This window comes from Bombina bombina, chromosome 3, assembly GCF_027579735.1.
Source record: "Bombina bombina isolate aBomBom1 chromosome 3, aBomBom1.pri, whole genome shotgun sequence".
NCBI classification, from domain to species: Eukaryota; Metazoa; Chordata; class Amphibia; order Anura; family Bombinatoridae; genus Bombina; species Bombina bombina.
The window spans coordinates 842819119-842837740 of NC_069501.1; the positions used below are offsets into that span (position 1 = coordinate 842819119).

The window sequence follows — 18622 nt, forward strand, 5'->3', positions numbered from 1 at the left end:
AGGTTGGCTCTATAGCAGGAACAATTCTTATAGTGATCATAGCCGTTATTGGTGGTGTCCTATATAAAGGATCCTGGGCCATTGACCCAAAGTTATGGATTTTAGGAACAATATTTCCTGCAATTGGTTACTTTTTTGGATTTGGTCTTGCATATATATCTAATCTTTCATGGCGTCGGTATGTATGTAATTATGAATCTGAACACAGTACATTTTTTTTCAAAACAGATTAATCAATGATGAATAGTGATTGTGTAAATTTATTTCTACCAAATGGACATGGAAAAGAGAAGTAAACTTACATGATTTAAAAAAAAATGTGTTTTTTATGGAGAGAAATACATCTGAAGTTAACACAATTACAATATCCCAACCAATATAACAAATTATATACTTGCGGAGATCACCTAACAAAGTTAACTATCAGTGGCTTATTTCTGATGCACAGATCACTCACCATGTTTTACCAGTAACAAGAATCTAATTTTCCCATAAAGAAAAAAATATATATCAATAAAAAGTACATACTTAAAATAGGTGACATACCTTATAAGAAGCATTGGTACCAAAAGTGTTAACTTTAAAATCAGTGTTGTATGATATGATCTGTTGTTTTGTGCACATGTAGATAGGTGCCATATTTTCAATCATAGAAAAAAACAGTATTGAGCCCATTGCAAAAATGTTATGCTTAACCAAACCCATTTACAAATCTTTTGGTTGGCTATGGCTTAATCTGAGCTATTAAGAAGCAATTGGCATGGTTACCAAGCAATGTATTCATTGTTTTATTCAGGGGGGCTACACAACTCTCCTTCTCCCCACCTCTCCATGCCCAGACCACATTTATGGGCCTCCCTCTCCATTAAATTCTCTTTTGGCTGTGTTAGAGTGTGAATCATAAAGGATTGCCCAGACTCATAAAAAGGCCAGCAATAAGGTTTTGGTTTGTGAAAATGGCATCAGTAATTCTTTTTTAGTTTTGGTTTCAATGTTTTAAAGTACTATTTTAATTTTGTTTAAAAATAAGTTAACCATACATCAAGTCTTTCTATGAATAGTTGCTTTAATATACTATTTATAAGTGAAGCTATTGGGGGTACTTTGTCTGTGATCCAATTCTTCAAAATACATTTACATGCCAGTAAGACCATAAGCATCAGAATGCCATGACATTTCACAAACCCTTTGTCCCAGATAGAAAGTAAAACCTGTGTCCCTCAAAGTTCTAGGTTAACTCAGTGTGGAACAGCTTCAAGAGCCAATGCTGCACTTGACTACAGAATTGCACTCCAATCAGCCAAAAAATCTATGTGAAGTTTCTCTGAGCTCTGTTTAATTAAAACCTTAAAAAACATAAGTCTAGATTACGAGTTTTGTCGGTAAAAACTTGCGGGGCTAACGAGCCTTTTTTTTTCAGCGCTCCCTTAAGCCAACGCTGGTATTACGAGTTTTCTGAATGGCTGCGTTAGCCTCAGAAAAGTGAGCGTTGAGCCAAATCTAGCTTCACTTCAACCCTCAATACCAGCGTTGCTTACGGTAGCGGTAAGCTGGAAAAACGTGCTCGTGCACGATTTCCCCATAGGAAACAATGGGGCTGAGCTGGCTGGAAAAAAAAACTAACACCTGCAAAAAAGCAGCGTTCAGCTCCTAACGCAGCCCCATTGTTTCCTATGGGGAAACACTTTCTAAGTCTACACCTAACACCCTAACATGAACCCCGAGTCTAAAAACCCCTAATCTTACACTTATTAACCACTAATCTTCCGCCCCCGCTATCGCTGACACCTACATTATACTATTAACCCCTAATCTGCCGCTCCGTACACCGCTGCCACCTACATTATCCCTATGAACCCCTAATCTGCTGCCACCAACATCGCCGACACCTATATTATATTTATTAACCCCTAATCTGCCGCACCCAACGTCGCCGCCACCTACCTACACTTATTAACCCCTAATCTGCCGACCAGACATCGCCGCCACTATAATAAATATATTAACCCCTATCCCGCCTCGCAAACACTATAATAAATTGTATTAACCCCTAATCTGCCCTCCCTAACATCGCCGCAACCTACCTACAATTATTAACCCCTAATCTCCCGCCCCCAACATCACCGCTACTATAATAAAGTTATTAACCCCTAAACCTAAGTCTAACCCTAACACCCCCCTAAGTTAAATATAATTTAAAAATTAAACGAAATAAATTTACTATAATTAAATAAATTATTCATATTTAAAAATAAATATTTACCTATAAAATAAACCATAAGATAGCTACAATATAACTAATAGTTACATTGTAGCTATTTTAGGGTTTATATTTATTTTACAGGCAACTTTGTATTTATTTTAACTAGGTACAATAGCTATTAAATAGTTAATAACTATTTAATAGCTACCTAGTTAAAATAATTACAAAATTACCTGTAGAATAAATCCTAACCTAAGTTTCAAATACACCTAACACTACACTATCAATAAATTAATTAAATAAATTAACTACAATGATCTAAACTAAAATACAATTAAATAAACTAAACTATATTACAAAAAAAAACAGTAAATTACAAAAAATAAAAAAAATCTTACAAGAATTTTAATCTAATTACACCAAATCTAAGCCCCCTAAAAAAATAAAAAAGCCCCCCAAAATAATAAAATTCCCTACCCTATACTAAATTACAAAAGTAATCAGCTCTTTTACCAGCCCTTAAAAGGGCTTTTTGCGGGGCATTGCCCCAAAGTAATCAGCTCTTTTACCTGTAAAAAAAAAAAAGTCCCCCCCAATATTACAACCCACCACCCACACACCCCTACTCTAAAACCCACCCGATCCCCCGTTAAGTAAACCTAACATTAACCCCCTGAAGATCACCCTACCTTGTGTTCACCCAGCCAGGCACCGATGGGCCAGAAGAGGACATCCGGAGCAGCAGAAGTCTTCATCCGATCGGGGCAGAAGAGGTCCTCCATCCAGCAGAAGTCTTCATCCAAGCGGCATCTTCTATCTTAATCCATCCGGCGTGGATCGGGTCCATCTTCAAGACATCCGACGCGGAGCATCCTCTTCTTCCCAACGACTAACGACGAATAAAGGTTCCTTTAAATGATGTCATCCAAGATGGCGTCCCTCGAATTCCGATTGGCTGATAGAATGCTATCAGCCAATTGGAATTAAGGTAGGAAAAATCCGATTGGCTGATGTAATCAGCCAATCAGATTGAGGTTCAATCCGATTGGCTGATTGGATCAGCTAATAGAATGCGAGGTCAGTTCTATTGGCTGATCCAATCAGCCAATCAGATTGAACTTCAATCAGATTGGCTGATTACATTTTAAAGGTAATTTTGTAATTATTTTAACTAGGTAGCTATTAAATAGTTATTAACTATTTAATAGCTATTGTACCTAGTTAAAATAAATACAAAGTTGCCTGTAAAATAAATATAAACCCTAAAATAGTTACAATGTAACTATTAGTTATATTGTAGCTATCTTATGGTTTATTTTATAGGTAAGTATTTATTTTTAAATAGGAATAATTTATTTAATTATAGTAAATTTATTTTGTTTTATTTAAATTATATTTAACTTAGGGGGGTGTTAGGGTTAGACTTAGGTTTAGGGGTTAATAACTTTATTATAGTAGCGGCAACGTTGGGGGCGGGAGATTAGGGGTTAATAATTGTAGGTAGGTGGTGGCGGCGACGTGGGGGGCAGATTAGGGGTTAATACAATTTATTATAGTGTTTGCGAGGTGGGATTGTGGCGGTTTAGGGGTTAATACATTTATTATAGTGGGGGCGATGTCCGGTCGGCAGATTAGGGGTTAATAAGTGTAGGTAGGTGGCGGCGACGTTTGGGGGGGCAGATTAGGGGTTAATAAATATAATGTAGGTGTCGGCGATGTTAGGGAGAGCAGATTAGGGGTTTATAGCTATAATGTAGGTGGCGGCGGAGTCCGGTCAGCAGATTAGGGGTTAAATAATTTTATTATAGAGTTTGCGATTGGGGGGGCTCGGTTTAGGGGTTCATAGGTAGTTTATGGGTGTTAGTGTACTTTTTAGCACTTTAGTTAAGAGCTTTATGTTCCGGCGTTAGCCCATAAAACTCTTAACTACTGACTTTTTTATGCGGTAGGAGTCTTGGAGGTAGAGGCTCTGCCGCTCACTTCTTCCAAGACTCGTAATACCAGAGTTAGGCAAATCCCATTAAAAAGATAGGATACGCAATTGACGAAAGGGGATTTGCGGTAGCCAAAAGTCACGGAAGAAAAGTGAGCGGTACACTTGTACCTGCCATACTCGTAATACCAGCGTTAGATAAAAAGCAGCATTAGGACCCCTTAACGCTGCTTTTTAAGGCTAACGCAGAACAGAATAACAAGGTGTGTTCCAGAACTCAGGATCGTCTCTTACAAGCTAATTAATGTAGTGCAGGAATATAAAATAGGCATAACAAATGGTTATGTGGTAGATTATATTGTTGATGAAACTCTTTAAATGCTTTCACCATATGTGAAAAGGGGTCCAGAATGCCCCCTTCCACTCAAATCCCTACCTTTATCAATACTTAGAAATGTGATGGCTCATACCAGGAGGTGAACCTGAGGTTTCCCATGATCAGGATATAAGAAGACGTTACTCTATTAAATGTACTTATGGGCTAAGGACCAAGCACAAAGCTTATCTCTATAAAGAAAATTCAGGATATTTTCTTTAGGAAGCCCCCTCATACCTACATAGACCAGATATGATAAGGCACACGAGCCTAGGATCACCCACTCTATTTCAGCATCACAGAAGTAGCGAATGCCTAGCTTCCAGTGAGTGACTAATCACAAACAAACTGCTCAGTTAAAGAATTAAAGGTCTGAAGACACAGTCCTACATCTAAATATGCCCTGCTGAGCTATTTAGTTTTAATATGAGGCTTTTTATTCCTCCAGGTAAACAATCTCACTGCTCCTGAAGTAAATGTAGATCCAACTAAGTAAAAATAAAAGGCAACATGAGCAGTGGATATAGAATATGAGGGAGAATGCTCATATTTAACATACTAATTCTACTTGAGAGCGATAGGAGTAGAAACCTCCAACTCTGCAAACTGAGACTTAAGTTAGTTGCACTGTTTGGAAATATTCCAATCATAGAGTTTATTTGGGTTGGCCTGTAAGTGTAGTTCCACATAAGTTAAAAATCCCATGACAAAAAATGGAAAAGGTTGCGCAACAATGTGGGCATTAAAAAAAAGACTTTTATTGGAACTCCATAAAAACACAAGACAGACATGGAGCTGCAAGACAGTCTGATGCATTTAGAGCACTCTAGTGGAGCTTAATCATACACTAATAGATCCCATGACCTCTGAATTTTGACATTATGAATTTATAGCCCGAAAAACTGTCAAACTCCTGTATGGTGTTGAAAATTACTGGTATATATTTTGAAGGATCTTGCACAAACCACAGCATATCATCAGTATACAATGAGTGGGACGCATGTCATGAGCACTATATGGCAAGTGTATACAACACCCCACTGCCAAATAGTGTCCAAGAAATGTACAGGCTCCTGAACCTTCTAGCTATTCTGGAAGATAAGTTCTAACAAAGGATACCAAGAGAAAGAAGTAAATGAAAATAAAAATGAATAGGAAAGTTTTAAATAGTGCACCTTCTATCTGAATCATGAAAACATAATTTATGTAAGAATTTACCTGATAAATTAATTTCTTTCATATTGGCAAGAGTCCATGAGCTAGTGACGTATGGGATATACAATCCTACCAGGAGGGGCAAAGTTTCCCAAACCTCAAAATGCCTATAAATACACCCCTCACCACACCCACAATTAAGTTTAACGAATAGCCAAGTAGTGGGGTGATAAAGAAAGGAGTAGAAAGCATCAACAAAGGAATTTGGAAATAATTGTGCTTTATACAAAAAAATCATAACGACCATAAAAAAGGGGGTGGGCCTCATGGACTCTTGCCAATATGAAAGAAATTAATTTATCAGGTAAGTTCTTACATAAATTATGTTTTCTTTCATGTAATTGGCAAGAGTCCATGAGCTAGTGACGTATGAGATATCAATACCCAAGATGTGGAACTCCATGCAAGAGTCACTAGAGAGGGAAGGATAAAAATAAACAACAGCCATAATCCGCTGAAAAAATAGTCCACAACTCAAAATATAAGTTTATTCTTTAAATGACAAGAAAAACTTAAAACATCAGCAGAAGAATCAAACTGAAACAGCTGCCTGAAGAACTTTTCTACCAAAAACTGCTTCTGAAGAAGCAAATACATCAAAACAGTAGAATTTAGTAAATGTATGCAAAGAGGACCAAGTTGCCACTTTGCAAATCTGATCAACTGATGCTTCATTCTTAAAAGCCCACAAAGTAGAATGAGCTGTAATTCTCTGAGGCGGGGTCTTACCCGACTCCAAATAAGCTTGATGAATCAAAAGCTTTAACCAAGAAGCCAAGGAAATAGCAGAAGCCTCCTGAGCTTTCCTAGGACCAGAAAATAAAACAAATAGACTATAAGTCTTCCTGAAATCTTTAGTAGCTTTAACATAATATTTCAAAGTTCTTACCACATCCAAAGAATGTAAGGATCTTTCCAAAGAATTCTTAGGATTAGGACACAAGGAAGGGACAACAAATTCTCTACTAATGTTGTTAGAATTCACAACCTTAGGTAAAAATTGAAATGAAGTCCGCAAAACCGCCTTATCCTGATGACAAAATCAGAAAAGGAGATTCACAAGAAAGAGCAGATAGCTCAGAAACTATTCTAGAGAGATAGCCAAAAGGAACAACACTTTCCAAGAAAGTAGTTTAATACCCAAAGAATGCATAGGCTCAAATGGAGGAGCCTGTAACGCCTTCAAAACCAAATTAAGACTCCAAGGAGTAGAAATTGATTTAATGACAGGCTTAATACGAACTAAAGCCTGTACAAAACAGTGAATATCAGGAAGTTTAGCAATCTTTCTGTGAAATAAAACAGAAAGAGCAGAGATTTGTCCCTTCAAGGAACTTGCAGACAAACCCTTATCCAAACCATCCTGAAGAAACTGTAAAATTCTAGGAATTCTAAAAGAATGCCAAGAGAATTTATGAGAAGAACACCATGAAATGTAAGTCTTCCAAACTCGATAATAAATCTTTCTAGAGACAGATTTACGAGCTTGCAACATAGTATTAATCACTGAGTCAGAGAAACCTCTATGACTTAGCACTAAGTGTTCAATTTCCATACCTTCAAATTTAATGATTTGAGATCCTGATGGAAAAACGGACCTTGAGATAGAAGGTCCGGCCTTAATGGAAGTGGCCAAGGTTGGCAACTGGACATCCGAACAAGATCCGCATACCAAAACCTGTGTGGCCATGCTGGAGCCACCAACAATACAAACGATTGTTCCATGATGATTTTGGAGATCACTCTTGGAAGAAGAACTAGAGGCGGGAAAATGTAAACAGGATGATAACACCAAGGAAGTGTCAGCGTATCCACTGCTTCCGCCTGAACATCCCTGGACCTGGACAGGTATCTGGGAAGTTTCTTGTTTAGATGAGAGGCCATCAGATCTATCTCTGGAAGACCCCACATCTGAACAATCTGAGAAAACACATCTGAATGGAGAGACCACTCCCCTGGATGTAAAGTCTGATGATCCGCCTCCCAATTGTCTACACCTGGGATATGCACCGCAGAGATTAGACAGGAGCTGGATTCCGACCAAGCAAGTATCCGAGATACTTCTTTCATAGCTTGGGGACTGTGAGTCCCACCCTGATGATTGACATATGCCACAGTTGTGATATTGTCTGTCTGAAAGCAAATTAACGGTTCTCTCTTCAACAGAGGCCAAAACTGAAGAGCTCTGAGTTCCAAAATATTGATTGGTAATCTCGCCTCTTGAGATTTCCAAACCCCTTGCACTGTCAGAGATCCCCAAACAGCTCCCCAACCTGAAAGACTTGCATTTGTAGTGATCACAGTCCAGGTTGGCCGAACAAAGGAAGCCCCTTGAACTAAATGCTGGTGATTTAACCACCACGTCAGAGAGTGTCGAACATTGGGATTTAAGGATATTAATTGTGATATCTTTGTATAATCCCTGCACCATAGATTCAGCAAAGCTGGAGAGGTCTCATGTGAAAACGAGCAAAAGGAATCGCATCCGATGCTGCAGTCATGAGGCCTAAAACTTCCATGAGCATAGCTACTGAAGGTGCCGACAAGCTGCAACCAATTTCAAACGTCTCTTGTCTGTTAGAGACAGAGCATGGACACTGAATCTATCTGGAAACCTAAAAAGGTGACCCTTCTCTGAGGAATCAAGAAACTTTTTGGTAAATTGATCATCCAACTATGTTTTTGAAGAAACAACACTAGGTGATTTGTGTGAGATTCTGCAGAACGTAAAGACTGAGCTAGTACCAAGATATCATCCAAATAAGGAAACACCGCAATACCCTGCTCTCTGATTACAGAGAGTAGGACACCTAGAATCTTTGAAAAGATTCTTGGAGCTGTTGCTAGGCCAAATGGAAGAGCAACAAATTGGTAATGCTTGTCTAGAAAAGAGAATCTCAGGAACTGATAATGTTCTGGATGAATCGGAATATGAAGGTGTGCATCCTGCAAGTCTATTGTAGACATATAATGTCCTTGCTGAACAAAAGGCAGAATAGTCCTTATAGTCACCATCTTGAAAGTTGGTACTCTTACATAACAATTCAATATTTTCAGATCCAGAACTGGTCTGAATGAATTTTCCTTCTTTGGGACAATGAATAGATTTGAATAAAACCCCAGACCTTGTTCCTGAAAAGGAACTGGCATGATTACCCCTGAAGACTCCAGGTCTGAAACACACTTCAGGAAAGCCTGAGCTTTTACTGGATTTGCTGGGATGCATGAGAGAAAAAATCTTCTCACAGGAGGTCTTACTTTGAATGCTATTCGATACCCTTGAGAGACAATGCTCTGAATCCATTGATTTTGGACAGAATTTTTCCAAATATCCTTGAAAAACCATAACCTGCCCCCTACCAGCTGAGCTGCAATGAGGGCCGCACCTTCATGCGGACTTAGGGGCTGACTTTGGTTTTTTAAAAGGCTTGGATTTATTCCAATTTGAGGAAGGCTTCCAATTGGAAACAGATTCCTTGGGGGAAGGATTAGATATTTGTTCCTTATCTTGACGAAAGGAACGAAAACAGTTAGAAGCCTTAGATTTACCCTTAGGTTTTTTTATCCTGAGGCAGAAAAATTCCATTTCCCCCAGTAACAGTTGAAATAATAGAATCCAACTGAGAACCAAATAAATTATTACCTTGGAAAGAAAGAGATAGTAATCTAGACTTAGATGTCATATCAGCATTCCAAGATTTAAGCCACAAAGCTCTTCTAGCTAAAATATCTAAAGACATGGATCTAACATCAATTTTGATAATATCAAAAATGTCATCACAAATGAAATGATTAGCATGTTGTAGTAAGCGAACAATGCTAGACATGTCAGGATCCAATTCTTGTTGCGCTAAATTCTCCAACCAAAACGCTGATGCAGCCGCAACATCAGCCAAAGTAATTGCAGGCCTGAGAAGATTACCTGAATATAGATAGGCTTGATAAGATTCAAGTTTCCTATCTAAAGGATCTTTAAAAGAAGTACTATCTTCCATAGGAATAGTGGTACGTTTAGCAAGAGTAGAAATAGCCCCATCAACCTTGGGGATCTTTTCCCAAAACTCTATAGAAATTGCTGGTAAAGGATACAATTTTTTAAACCTTGAAGAAGGAATAAAAAGAGTACCTGGCTTATTCCATTCCTTAGAAATCATATCAGAAATAGCATCAGGAATAGGAAAAACATCTGGAGTAACCACAGGAGGTTTAAAAACAGCATTTAAACGTTTACTAGTCTTAACGTCAAGAGGACTAGCTTCCTCAATATCCAAAGTAATTAACACTTCTTTTAACAAAGAACGAATATACTCCATATTAAATAAATAAGTAGATTTGTCAGTGTCAATATCTGAGGAAGGATCTTATGAATCAGATAGATCCTCATCAGAGGAGGATAATTCAGTATGGGAAAAATGCAAATAGCATAGCCCTCTGACATAGAAAAAGGCAAGAGGCAAATAGCAATGGGGTAATAAAATAATGAAAAAATTTGGCACCAAGTATGACGCACAACATGACTGAAAATTTTTTGGCGCCAACAACATCCGGAAATGACACACTTGCGTCACTAATGACGCAACCCTGTATAGGAACTCGGCGTCAACTACGACGCTGGAAATGACGAACTTGCGCCAACAGACGTACTTTCGGGCCAAGAATGACGCAATAAAGTCTAGCATTTGGCACACCCCCAGGCCTAGTACTACCCACAATTTGCAAGAAAAATATAGTCAATCTGAAAAAAAGACTAAACCCTAGGTAAAAAAAAATATTTCTTAAAATGTTTATTTTCCCCAAATATGAAACTGAAAGTCTGCACAAGGAAATACATGAACCTGACTCATGGCAAATATAAGTACAATACATATATTTAGAACTTTATATAAATGCATGAAAGGCCAAACCATAGCTGGGGTATCTTAAGTAATAAAAACATACTTACCGAAAAGACACTCATCCACATATAGCAGATAGCCAAACCAGTACTGAAACAGTTATCAGTAGAGGTAATGGTATATGAGAGTATATCATCGATCTAAAAAAGGGAGGTAGGAGATGAATCTCTACGACCGATAACAGAGAACCCATGAAATAGATCTCCCATGAGGAAAACCATTGCATTCAATAGGTGATACTCTCTTCACATCCCTCGGACATTCGATGTACTCTGAGAGGAATTGGGCTTCAACAATGCTGAGAAGCACATGTCAACGTAGAAATCTTAGCACAAACTTACTTCACCACCTCCATAGGAGGCAAAGTTTGTAAAACTGAATTGTGGGTGTGGTGAGGGGTATATTTATAGGCATTTTGAGGTTTGGGAAGCTTTGCCCCTCCTGGTAGGATTGTATATCCCATACGTCACTAGCTCATGACTCTTGCCAATTACATGAAAGAAATTTTATTTTGAATTCCATGTCCCATTAAAATGATTCTGTATTATAGCTTACAAATCTTTTTTTATTGTTCCACAATTATTGTCAGAAAAATCTAAATAAATTTGCAATAAAATATTATTATTTTTTTACATGGAATAATAGAAAACAAGTTTATACAATACTGATATTTATAAAGAAATCATATAAATCTCATAAATTATTTTACCATATATTTCAACGTAATTAGATTTGGTAACTTTAGCAATGTATTTCCTGGAGTGAACCATACTTTCATCTTTGTCTAAGTGTGTTTTGTCACATAATAAACATATCTATTTCATTTTAGATGTCGTACCGTTGCAATGGAGACTGGTTTACAAAATACGCAGCTGTGCTCAACCATAGTGCAGCTCTCCTTTACACCAGAACAGCTTAACTACATATTTACTTTTCCACTTATATACAGTATTTTCCAAATTCTGATAGCAGCCATATTCTTAGGAGGTAAGTTAGCAATTTACATAATAGAAACATATTAAATGTATATGTAAAAAAGCCATATAAATAAACATTAACAGTGTTATCAGCAACATAAATTCATAGCTCAAATGTATAAAATGTAAGCTCATTAAATAGAAAAATTGTTACAGGTCGGCAAAGCCAAAAAATCTTCTTGAATTTTTTATATAAACCTTTGCAATATATTTTAATGATGTATTTTAAATGTTTTTCGTGTAATTTAATTCTTGAAATAGAACAGTTTCTAATTCTCAGACCTTGAAATGCCCCCCCCCCCCTGTTCAAGGCTATAACCCTGCTACATATCTGTCCCTAATTGGCTTTAGCTAACAACTGCAAAACAATTAATTTATTACTAACTTTACAAGTGACTAGCCTTGTCTGCAGACTAAAGCCCAGAATGACTCCTCCAAATAAGGCAAATCGTAGGGTTTGGCTATAGAAAAATAATTGCAGTACGAAGGAGGTTAATTTATTTTAAAAACATTAACTTGGCTGATATGTTATTTTATAGCAACACAACAGAAATGTCTTGTAATTAAAAGGTATTTACTGTCCCTTTAAGATTTCTCAAACCCTAGCTAAGATAACAAACTGGGTCCTCACTCCTTTCACACAGACATTCAATTTCCCATAATTTCTATCTCTACCACATTTCCTCATAATAACATGACACCTCTCATGCTTTGTATGAATACGATGCCTAATGGGGTTCTAGTAAGTCAACTACATAGGCAACTTTTTTTCATTTTTAAACAGGACCCTCATTTAGATGATGGAACATAAAGGGACAGTAAACACCTTGTTGAAATGTTTTGAATGCATCAACATCTTGTTTGCTGCAATTGTTTTCTAATAGCCAAACTCTACCCACTACTTGTCTTATTTGAAGAATCCACTCAGGACCTGTTATAAAAGACTAGCAACAGTCATTATGTTAGCAAACCATCAATTGTTTTGTAGTTCCTTATCTAATACTCTCTACTGGAGCCATAGACAGATATGTGGCATTCTTAGGCTTGTGAAGCCACCTGCCATTGGGCTTTCCAGTTGTCAGAAATGAAAAACTCTTTATTTCCAGACTTAAATTACAGGAAAATTGGGCAAAATAAATAATAAAAGTATACTGCAATGTTGTTTTTTTACTACACATAATTTAAGAATTTTTATATCAAAATCTCAATGTGTTTACTGTCCCTTTAAATAGGTTCCTATATTGCCTTGTAGTTTATCTGGTTTTGGGTACTGCTATCATACACTGCACTGGTCCATATAAGATTGAGGGCTGCAGACTACCATATATACTGTGCTGTATTAATTATTTAAGCACAATAGACGTTTCCCCAGAGACAAACATAATCGTAACACTGCAAGTTAAAATAAAACTAGGATAGAGCTGACTGACTGGGCATCCCAACATGAATGACAGCCAGGACTTTCCTGGGTTTTAAGAAACTCACAAGAACATATCGAAGACCAATAATTAGTAATAAGATTACTTGTAATTTTTACCATTTAGTTACATCTGTATAAAACACACACAATATTTTCAGCATTGCAGCCTCACTTAAAGGGACAGGAAAACCCAAAATGTTCTTTCATGATCTGGATACAACATACAATTTTAAACAACTTTACAATTTACTTCTTTTATCAAATTTACTTTGTTCTCTTGTTATCCTTTGCTGAAGGAACAGCATCGCACTACTGGCAGCAGCTGTTCCCACTAGTGTAGGATATGTGCATATTCTTTTTCAACAAGGGATACCAAAAGAACAAAGCGCATTTGAAAACTGAAGTGAACTAAAACGTGTCTTAAAATTACATGCTCTATCAGAATCATGCAAATTTAATTTTGACTTTCCTATCCCTTTAAAAATAATTCACATAAACCATCATTTGTAAAAAGGTTTATGTCCCTTAAGATATTATGCGTAAATGACATATACCATGTTCATTTCTATTGTATAGCAAATATTTAAAAACATAAATGTATACTTAAACAGCCAATAACAAATGGAATACAAAGAATGATATTTAGTTATTATCTTCTCCAAGTATTATCACAAATTATACTACAACCAAAATTTATAAAAGTTAAGTTCACATAACTCCCACCTTTCCACCCCCCCTTCCCCCCAAAAAAGGCACAAATTAAATCTCGTATTTATAAAAAGGAATTTTGCCAATAGTAGGTAAGTAAAATCACTGCAATTGGCACATAGATCGATTGAAAATCACCAATGTTTTCATTGACTTACATAGAATTTAGAATTAGTGCTACTAGACATTTACACCCAGCAAATATTTATCATAACGTGCCCTCTTTTTTCCTGCAAAAACAATATTAATGTTTTCTTGTTGTCTTTAGTTGGAAAGTGAGATTGATTTAACGCAGTTGCTTTTTAACTTTTGCCCATAACTTATGCTGCCCACAGGAGAGGGCAGAGGTGGTGTTTGCTACCTGTTGCAGAAAAGAGCAAGAAAGAGTGAGAGGCAGAGATCCTAGGACTTTTAGGGTCAGAACTGGGTTAAATACTCTAGCAGGGAAAAATAGTACCGCATTGTAGGTATTGTTTTATTGCCCCATGTTTAGCACAATATGAAATCATAATTTAGCACATGGGCTTTCAGTTAAAATATTTAGAATTTATAGTTGCCCCATTTTAGACACAAATTTACTAGCCATGAAAATAAGAAAATGATAAAGAGAACAAAAAAATGAATGTGCTTAATAGTTCTCATTGTTTTATTATTAATTGCAGTATGTGTATATTTGCTCCAAAAAGGGGAAACTACAACTTGTAAATATTTTAACTGAAAACTCGATTGTGCTGTGTATGGATCCGATTTAAATTAAGATAAATGGGACAGTAAAAAAAAAAAACTAACAGTATCTAAAACACTGTGCTGCTTCACTGTCCTGATCTTACAAATCCTAGGAACGTATTGCTCTTTCTTGCTGCTCTGAGACAGATAGCAGGAGCCTTCTTTGCACTCTCCTGTGGGCAGCATAAATCATGGCCAAAAGGTAAAAAGCAACTGAATTAAAGGGACAGTCTAGTCAAAATTAAAGGACCAGTAAATACAGTAGATTTGCATAATCAACAAATGCATGATAACAAGACAATACAATAACACTTAGGGCTCTATTTATCAAGCCTTCTCCTCCCCTACGACTGCAGGTTCTCACAATAGAACCTGCAGTCAGTATTTATCAAGCAGAGGTCATCAGACCACTGCTTTCCTACCCTCCTCTCCATCTCTTAGGTGGAGAATTTAAATCTCCCCGGTCTCATCCGACCGGGGAGATTGACAGATCCTGCCTGAGCGTGATTGGCTGTGCGCGGGCAGTGTTGCACACGAGTGCAAAATAGCCTCGCATGCAATGCTGAATTCCGCCAACAGATTGCTGCCCACCTGAGGCGGACAGAGGCGCATATGTCCGTCCTCGCTTGATAAATCGAGCCCTTAGTCTGAACTTCAAATGAGTAGTAGATTTTGTCTATTTCCACTCCTCCTGTATCATGTGACAGACATCAGCCAATCACAAATGCATATACTCTGTGAATTCTTGCACATGCTCAGTAGCAGCTGGTGACTCAAAAGTATAAATATAAAAAAAACTGCACATATTGTTAAAGGAAGTAAATTGGAAAGTTGTTTAAAATTGCATGCTCTATCTGAATCATGAAAGTTTAATTTTTCATTGAGTGTCCCTTTAAACTTTCTGACTCAGATAAGGCATGCAATTTTAAACAACTTTCCAATTTACTTTTATCATCAAATTTGCTTTGTTCACTTGGTATTCTTTGTTGAAGGATAAACCTAGGTAGGCTCATATGCTAATTTTCCTTGAAATTAACCCTTGAAGGTCACCTCATATAATTGACATATTTTCACAGCTAGGCAGTGCTAGTTCATGTATGCCATATAGATAACATTGTGCTTACTACTTTGGAGTTTTTTTTATGAGTCGCACTGATTGCAAGTCTGTCAAAAGAACTGACATAAGGGGGCAATCTGCAGAGGCTTAGATGCAAGGTAATCATAGAAATAAAATGTATTAATATAAGTGATTATGCAAAATTGGGCAATGGGTAATAAAGGGCTTATCTATCTTTTTAGACAAATGTTTTCAAGCAGACTGTCCCTTTAAATCAATCTCACTATCCATCCATCCATCTTACACATATGTGCAATATGGATAAATAAAGTCAGTTTGGCCTTTATCACAAGTTGCTTTAGTCTAGTTGTATTTACCAGGTTTTCTTACGTGTTTTTTAATAATTATTTGTGAATTAGTGCAAATGTCATATCAAAATATACCTACTTTTACACTACCAATTTTACTTCTAGGCTACCGGATATATCTAAGATGTTACAAAAAAAAGTCTGAAGACAAATCTGATTCACCTTATGCAGTGTCAAACGGTGCACTTCAACTTGATGACAAAGTGGATAATTGAGTTGCATTGTGCTTTTCAAAGCAGAAGACATTGAACAGTGTACATAATGGTGTAAAAGAACATTGATGACAGGTGGATGAACAAGAGTACATAACTGTATAATTAAAATGGAGGGGGTGACTTACTATAATCCTCCAGATCTATCAATGGTTCTGATTTTAGGATTATTCCTGCTGAACAAAGAACAGCAGAATATATTCTGCTATTTTGGTAGGGATGCTCTCAATACTAATACATGGACTGTTTGTAGACCTTGACTACTGAATCTGGGCAACACATTTTTGAGGTATATACCACTTTTCTGTTTGGCATTGCATGCTTGTGCACTGTACAGTATGATTGTTTTGTGTTCTGCGAGTCTCAAATGCATTGCATGTGTGGTATTGCCAAATTTAAGGCACCTGAAAAAATAAAATCAGAACACTATGTAAAAAACAAAAGAAAACATATTCATATTAAAGCTACACTTTAATGCAAGTCCAAATTATAGTCCACAGACCTGGAAGGTTTTATACAACAAAGACTCCTGTGTTTGGCAGAACTGACCCCCACCTGATTGTTTATGGCATGTAACAGTGTCGCAAGTAGTTCGGAAAGAGATTCAAGATTAGATTCTGGTGCTGCTCCTCCCACTTTGCAATGTACAGTTACATAGCTCATCTCAGCTTCTCCACTACCTTCTCTCTCACTTCAAGCACCAGGCTGGTCACAAACTGCCACGATTCAGATAGAACATGCAAATTTTAACAGACTTTTCAATTTACTTCTTAACAAATGTAGTTCTTTCTCTTGGTATTCTTTGTTGAAAAGCATACCTAGGTAGTCTGAGCTGTAATGCCTTACTGTGAGCTAGCCAGTGATGGCTGCCTACACACATATGCCTTTTGTCATTGGCTCTACAGATGTATTCAGCTAGGTCACAGTAATGCATTGTTGAAAAGCATACCTAGGTAGGCTAAGACGCTGTAATTCCTTACTGGAGCTATGTGTTTAAACATTTGCAAGCATTAAGCTCATAGTTACATATCCAAGCAATAATAAAATGCTTTAACAGAGTATTTTCTTTTTTGTCATTAAACACATAGGACACTATGGGCTAGATTTATCAAAGTCATTCTCCTACAATCACGCTCAAAATAACACATACACACTGATCCCCATATTCAGTAAACTACTGTGTGCCTTTAATTGCGCAAATCTGAAAGAAAACAGAATTTATGCTTACCTGATAAATTACTTTCTCCAACGGTGTGTCCGGTCCACGGCGTCATCCTTACTTGTGGGATATTCTCTTCCCCAACAGGAAATGGCAAAGAGCCCAGCAAAGCTGGTCACATGATCCCTCCTAGGCTCCGCCTACCCCAGTCATTCGACCGGCGTACAGGAGGAAATATGCATAGGAGAAACCATATGATACCGTGGTGACTGTAGTTAGAGAAAATAATTCATCAGACCTGATTAAAAAACCAGGGCGGGCCGTGGACCGGACACACCGTTGGAGAAAGTAATTTATCAGGTAAGCATAAATTCTGTTTTCTCCAACATAGGTGTGTCCGGTCCACGGCGTCATCCTTACTTGTGGGAACCAATACCAAAGCTTTAGGACACTGATGAAGGGATGGAGCAAATCAGGTCACCTAAATGGAAGGCACCACGGCTTGCAAAACCTTTCTCCCAAAAATAGCCTCTGAAGAAGCAAAAGTATCAAATTTGTAAAATTTGGCAAAAGTGTGCAGTGAAGACCAAGTCGCTGCCTTACATATCTGGTCAACAGAAGCCTCATTCTTGAAGGCCCATGTGGAAGCCACAGCCCTAGTGGAATGAGCTGTGATTCTTTCAGGAGGCTGCCGTCCGGCAGTCTCATAAGCCAATCGGATAATGCTTTTAAGCCAAAAAGAAAGAGAGGTAGAAGTTGCTTTTTGACCTCTCCTTTTACCAGAATAAACAACAAACAAAGAAGATGTTTGTCTGAAATCCTTAGTGGCCTCTAAATAGAATTTTAGAGCACGGACTACGTCCAAATTGTGTAACAAACGTTCCTTCTTTGAAACTGGATTCGGACACAAAGAAGGTACAACTATCTCCTGGTTAATATTCTTGTTGGAAACAACTTTCGGAAGAAAACCAGGCTTAGTACGCAAAACCACCTTATCTGCATGGAACACCAGATAGGGCGGAGAACACTGCAGAGCAGATAACTCAGAAACTCTTCTAGCAGAAGAAATTGCAACCAAAAACAAAACTTTCCAAGATAATAACTTAATATCTACGGAATGTAAGGGTTCAAACGGAACCCCTTGAAGAACTGAAAGAACTAGATTAAGACTCCAGGGAGGAGTCAAAGGTCTGTAAACAGGCTTGATTCTAACCAGAGCCTGAACAAACGCTTGAACGTCTGGCACAGCTGCCAGCCTTTTGTGAAGTAAAACAGATAACGCAGAGATCTGTCCCTTCAGAGAACTTGCAGATAATCCTTTCTCCAAACCTTCTTGTAGAAAGGATAGAATCTTAGGAATTTTTATCTTGTTC

General features: G+C 37.4%; 1 protein-coding gene across 1 annotated transcript in view; it reads left to right on the plus strand.

Moving 5' to 3' along the window:
• Positions 1-17228, plus strand: part of LOC128651949 (ileal sodium/bile acid cotransporter-like) — a 46508-nt gene extending 29280 nt beyond the window's left edge. Inside the window, exons 4-6 of the mRNA XM_053704909.1 lie at positions 3-178; positions 11452-11609; positions 15984-17228. Coding sequence (XP_053560884.1) covers positions 3-178; positions 11452-11609; positions 15984-16093 — 444 coding nt within the window. The 3' untranslated portion in view covers positions 16094-17228. The remainder of the gene's footprint in view (positions 1-2; positions 179-11451; positions 11610-15983) is intronic.
• The last annotated feature ends 1394 nt before the right edge of the window (positions 17229-18622 follow it).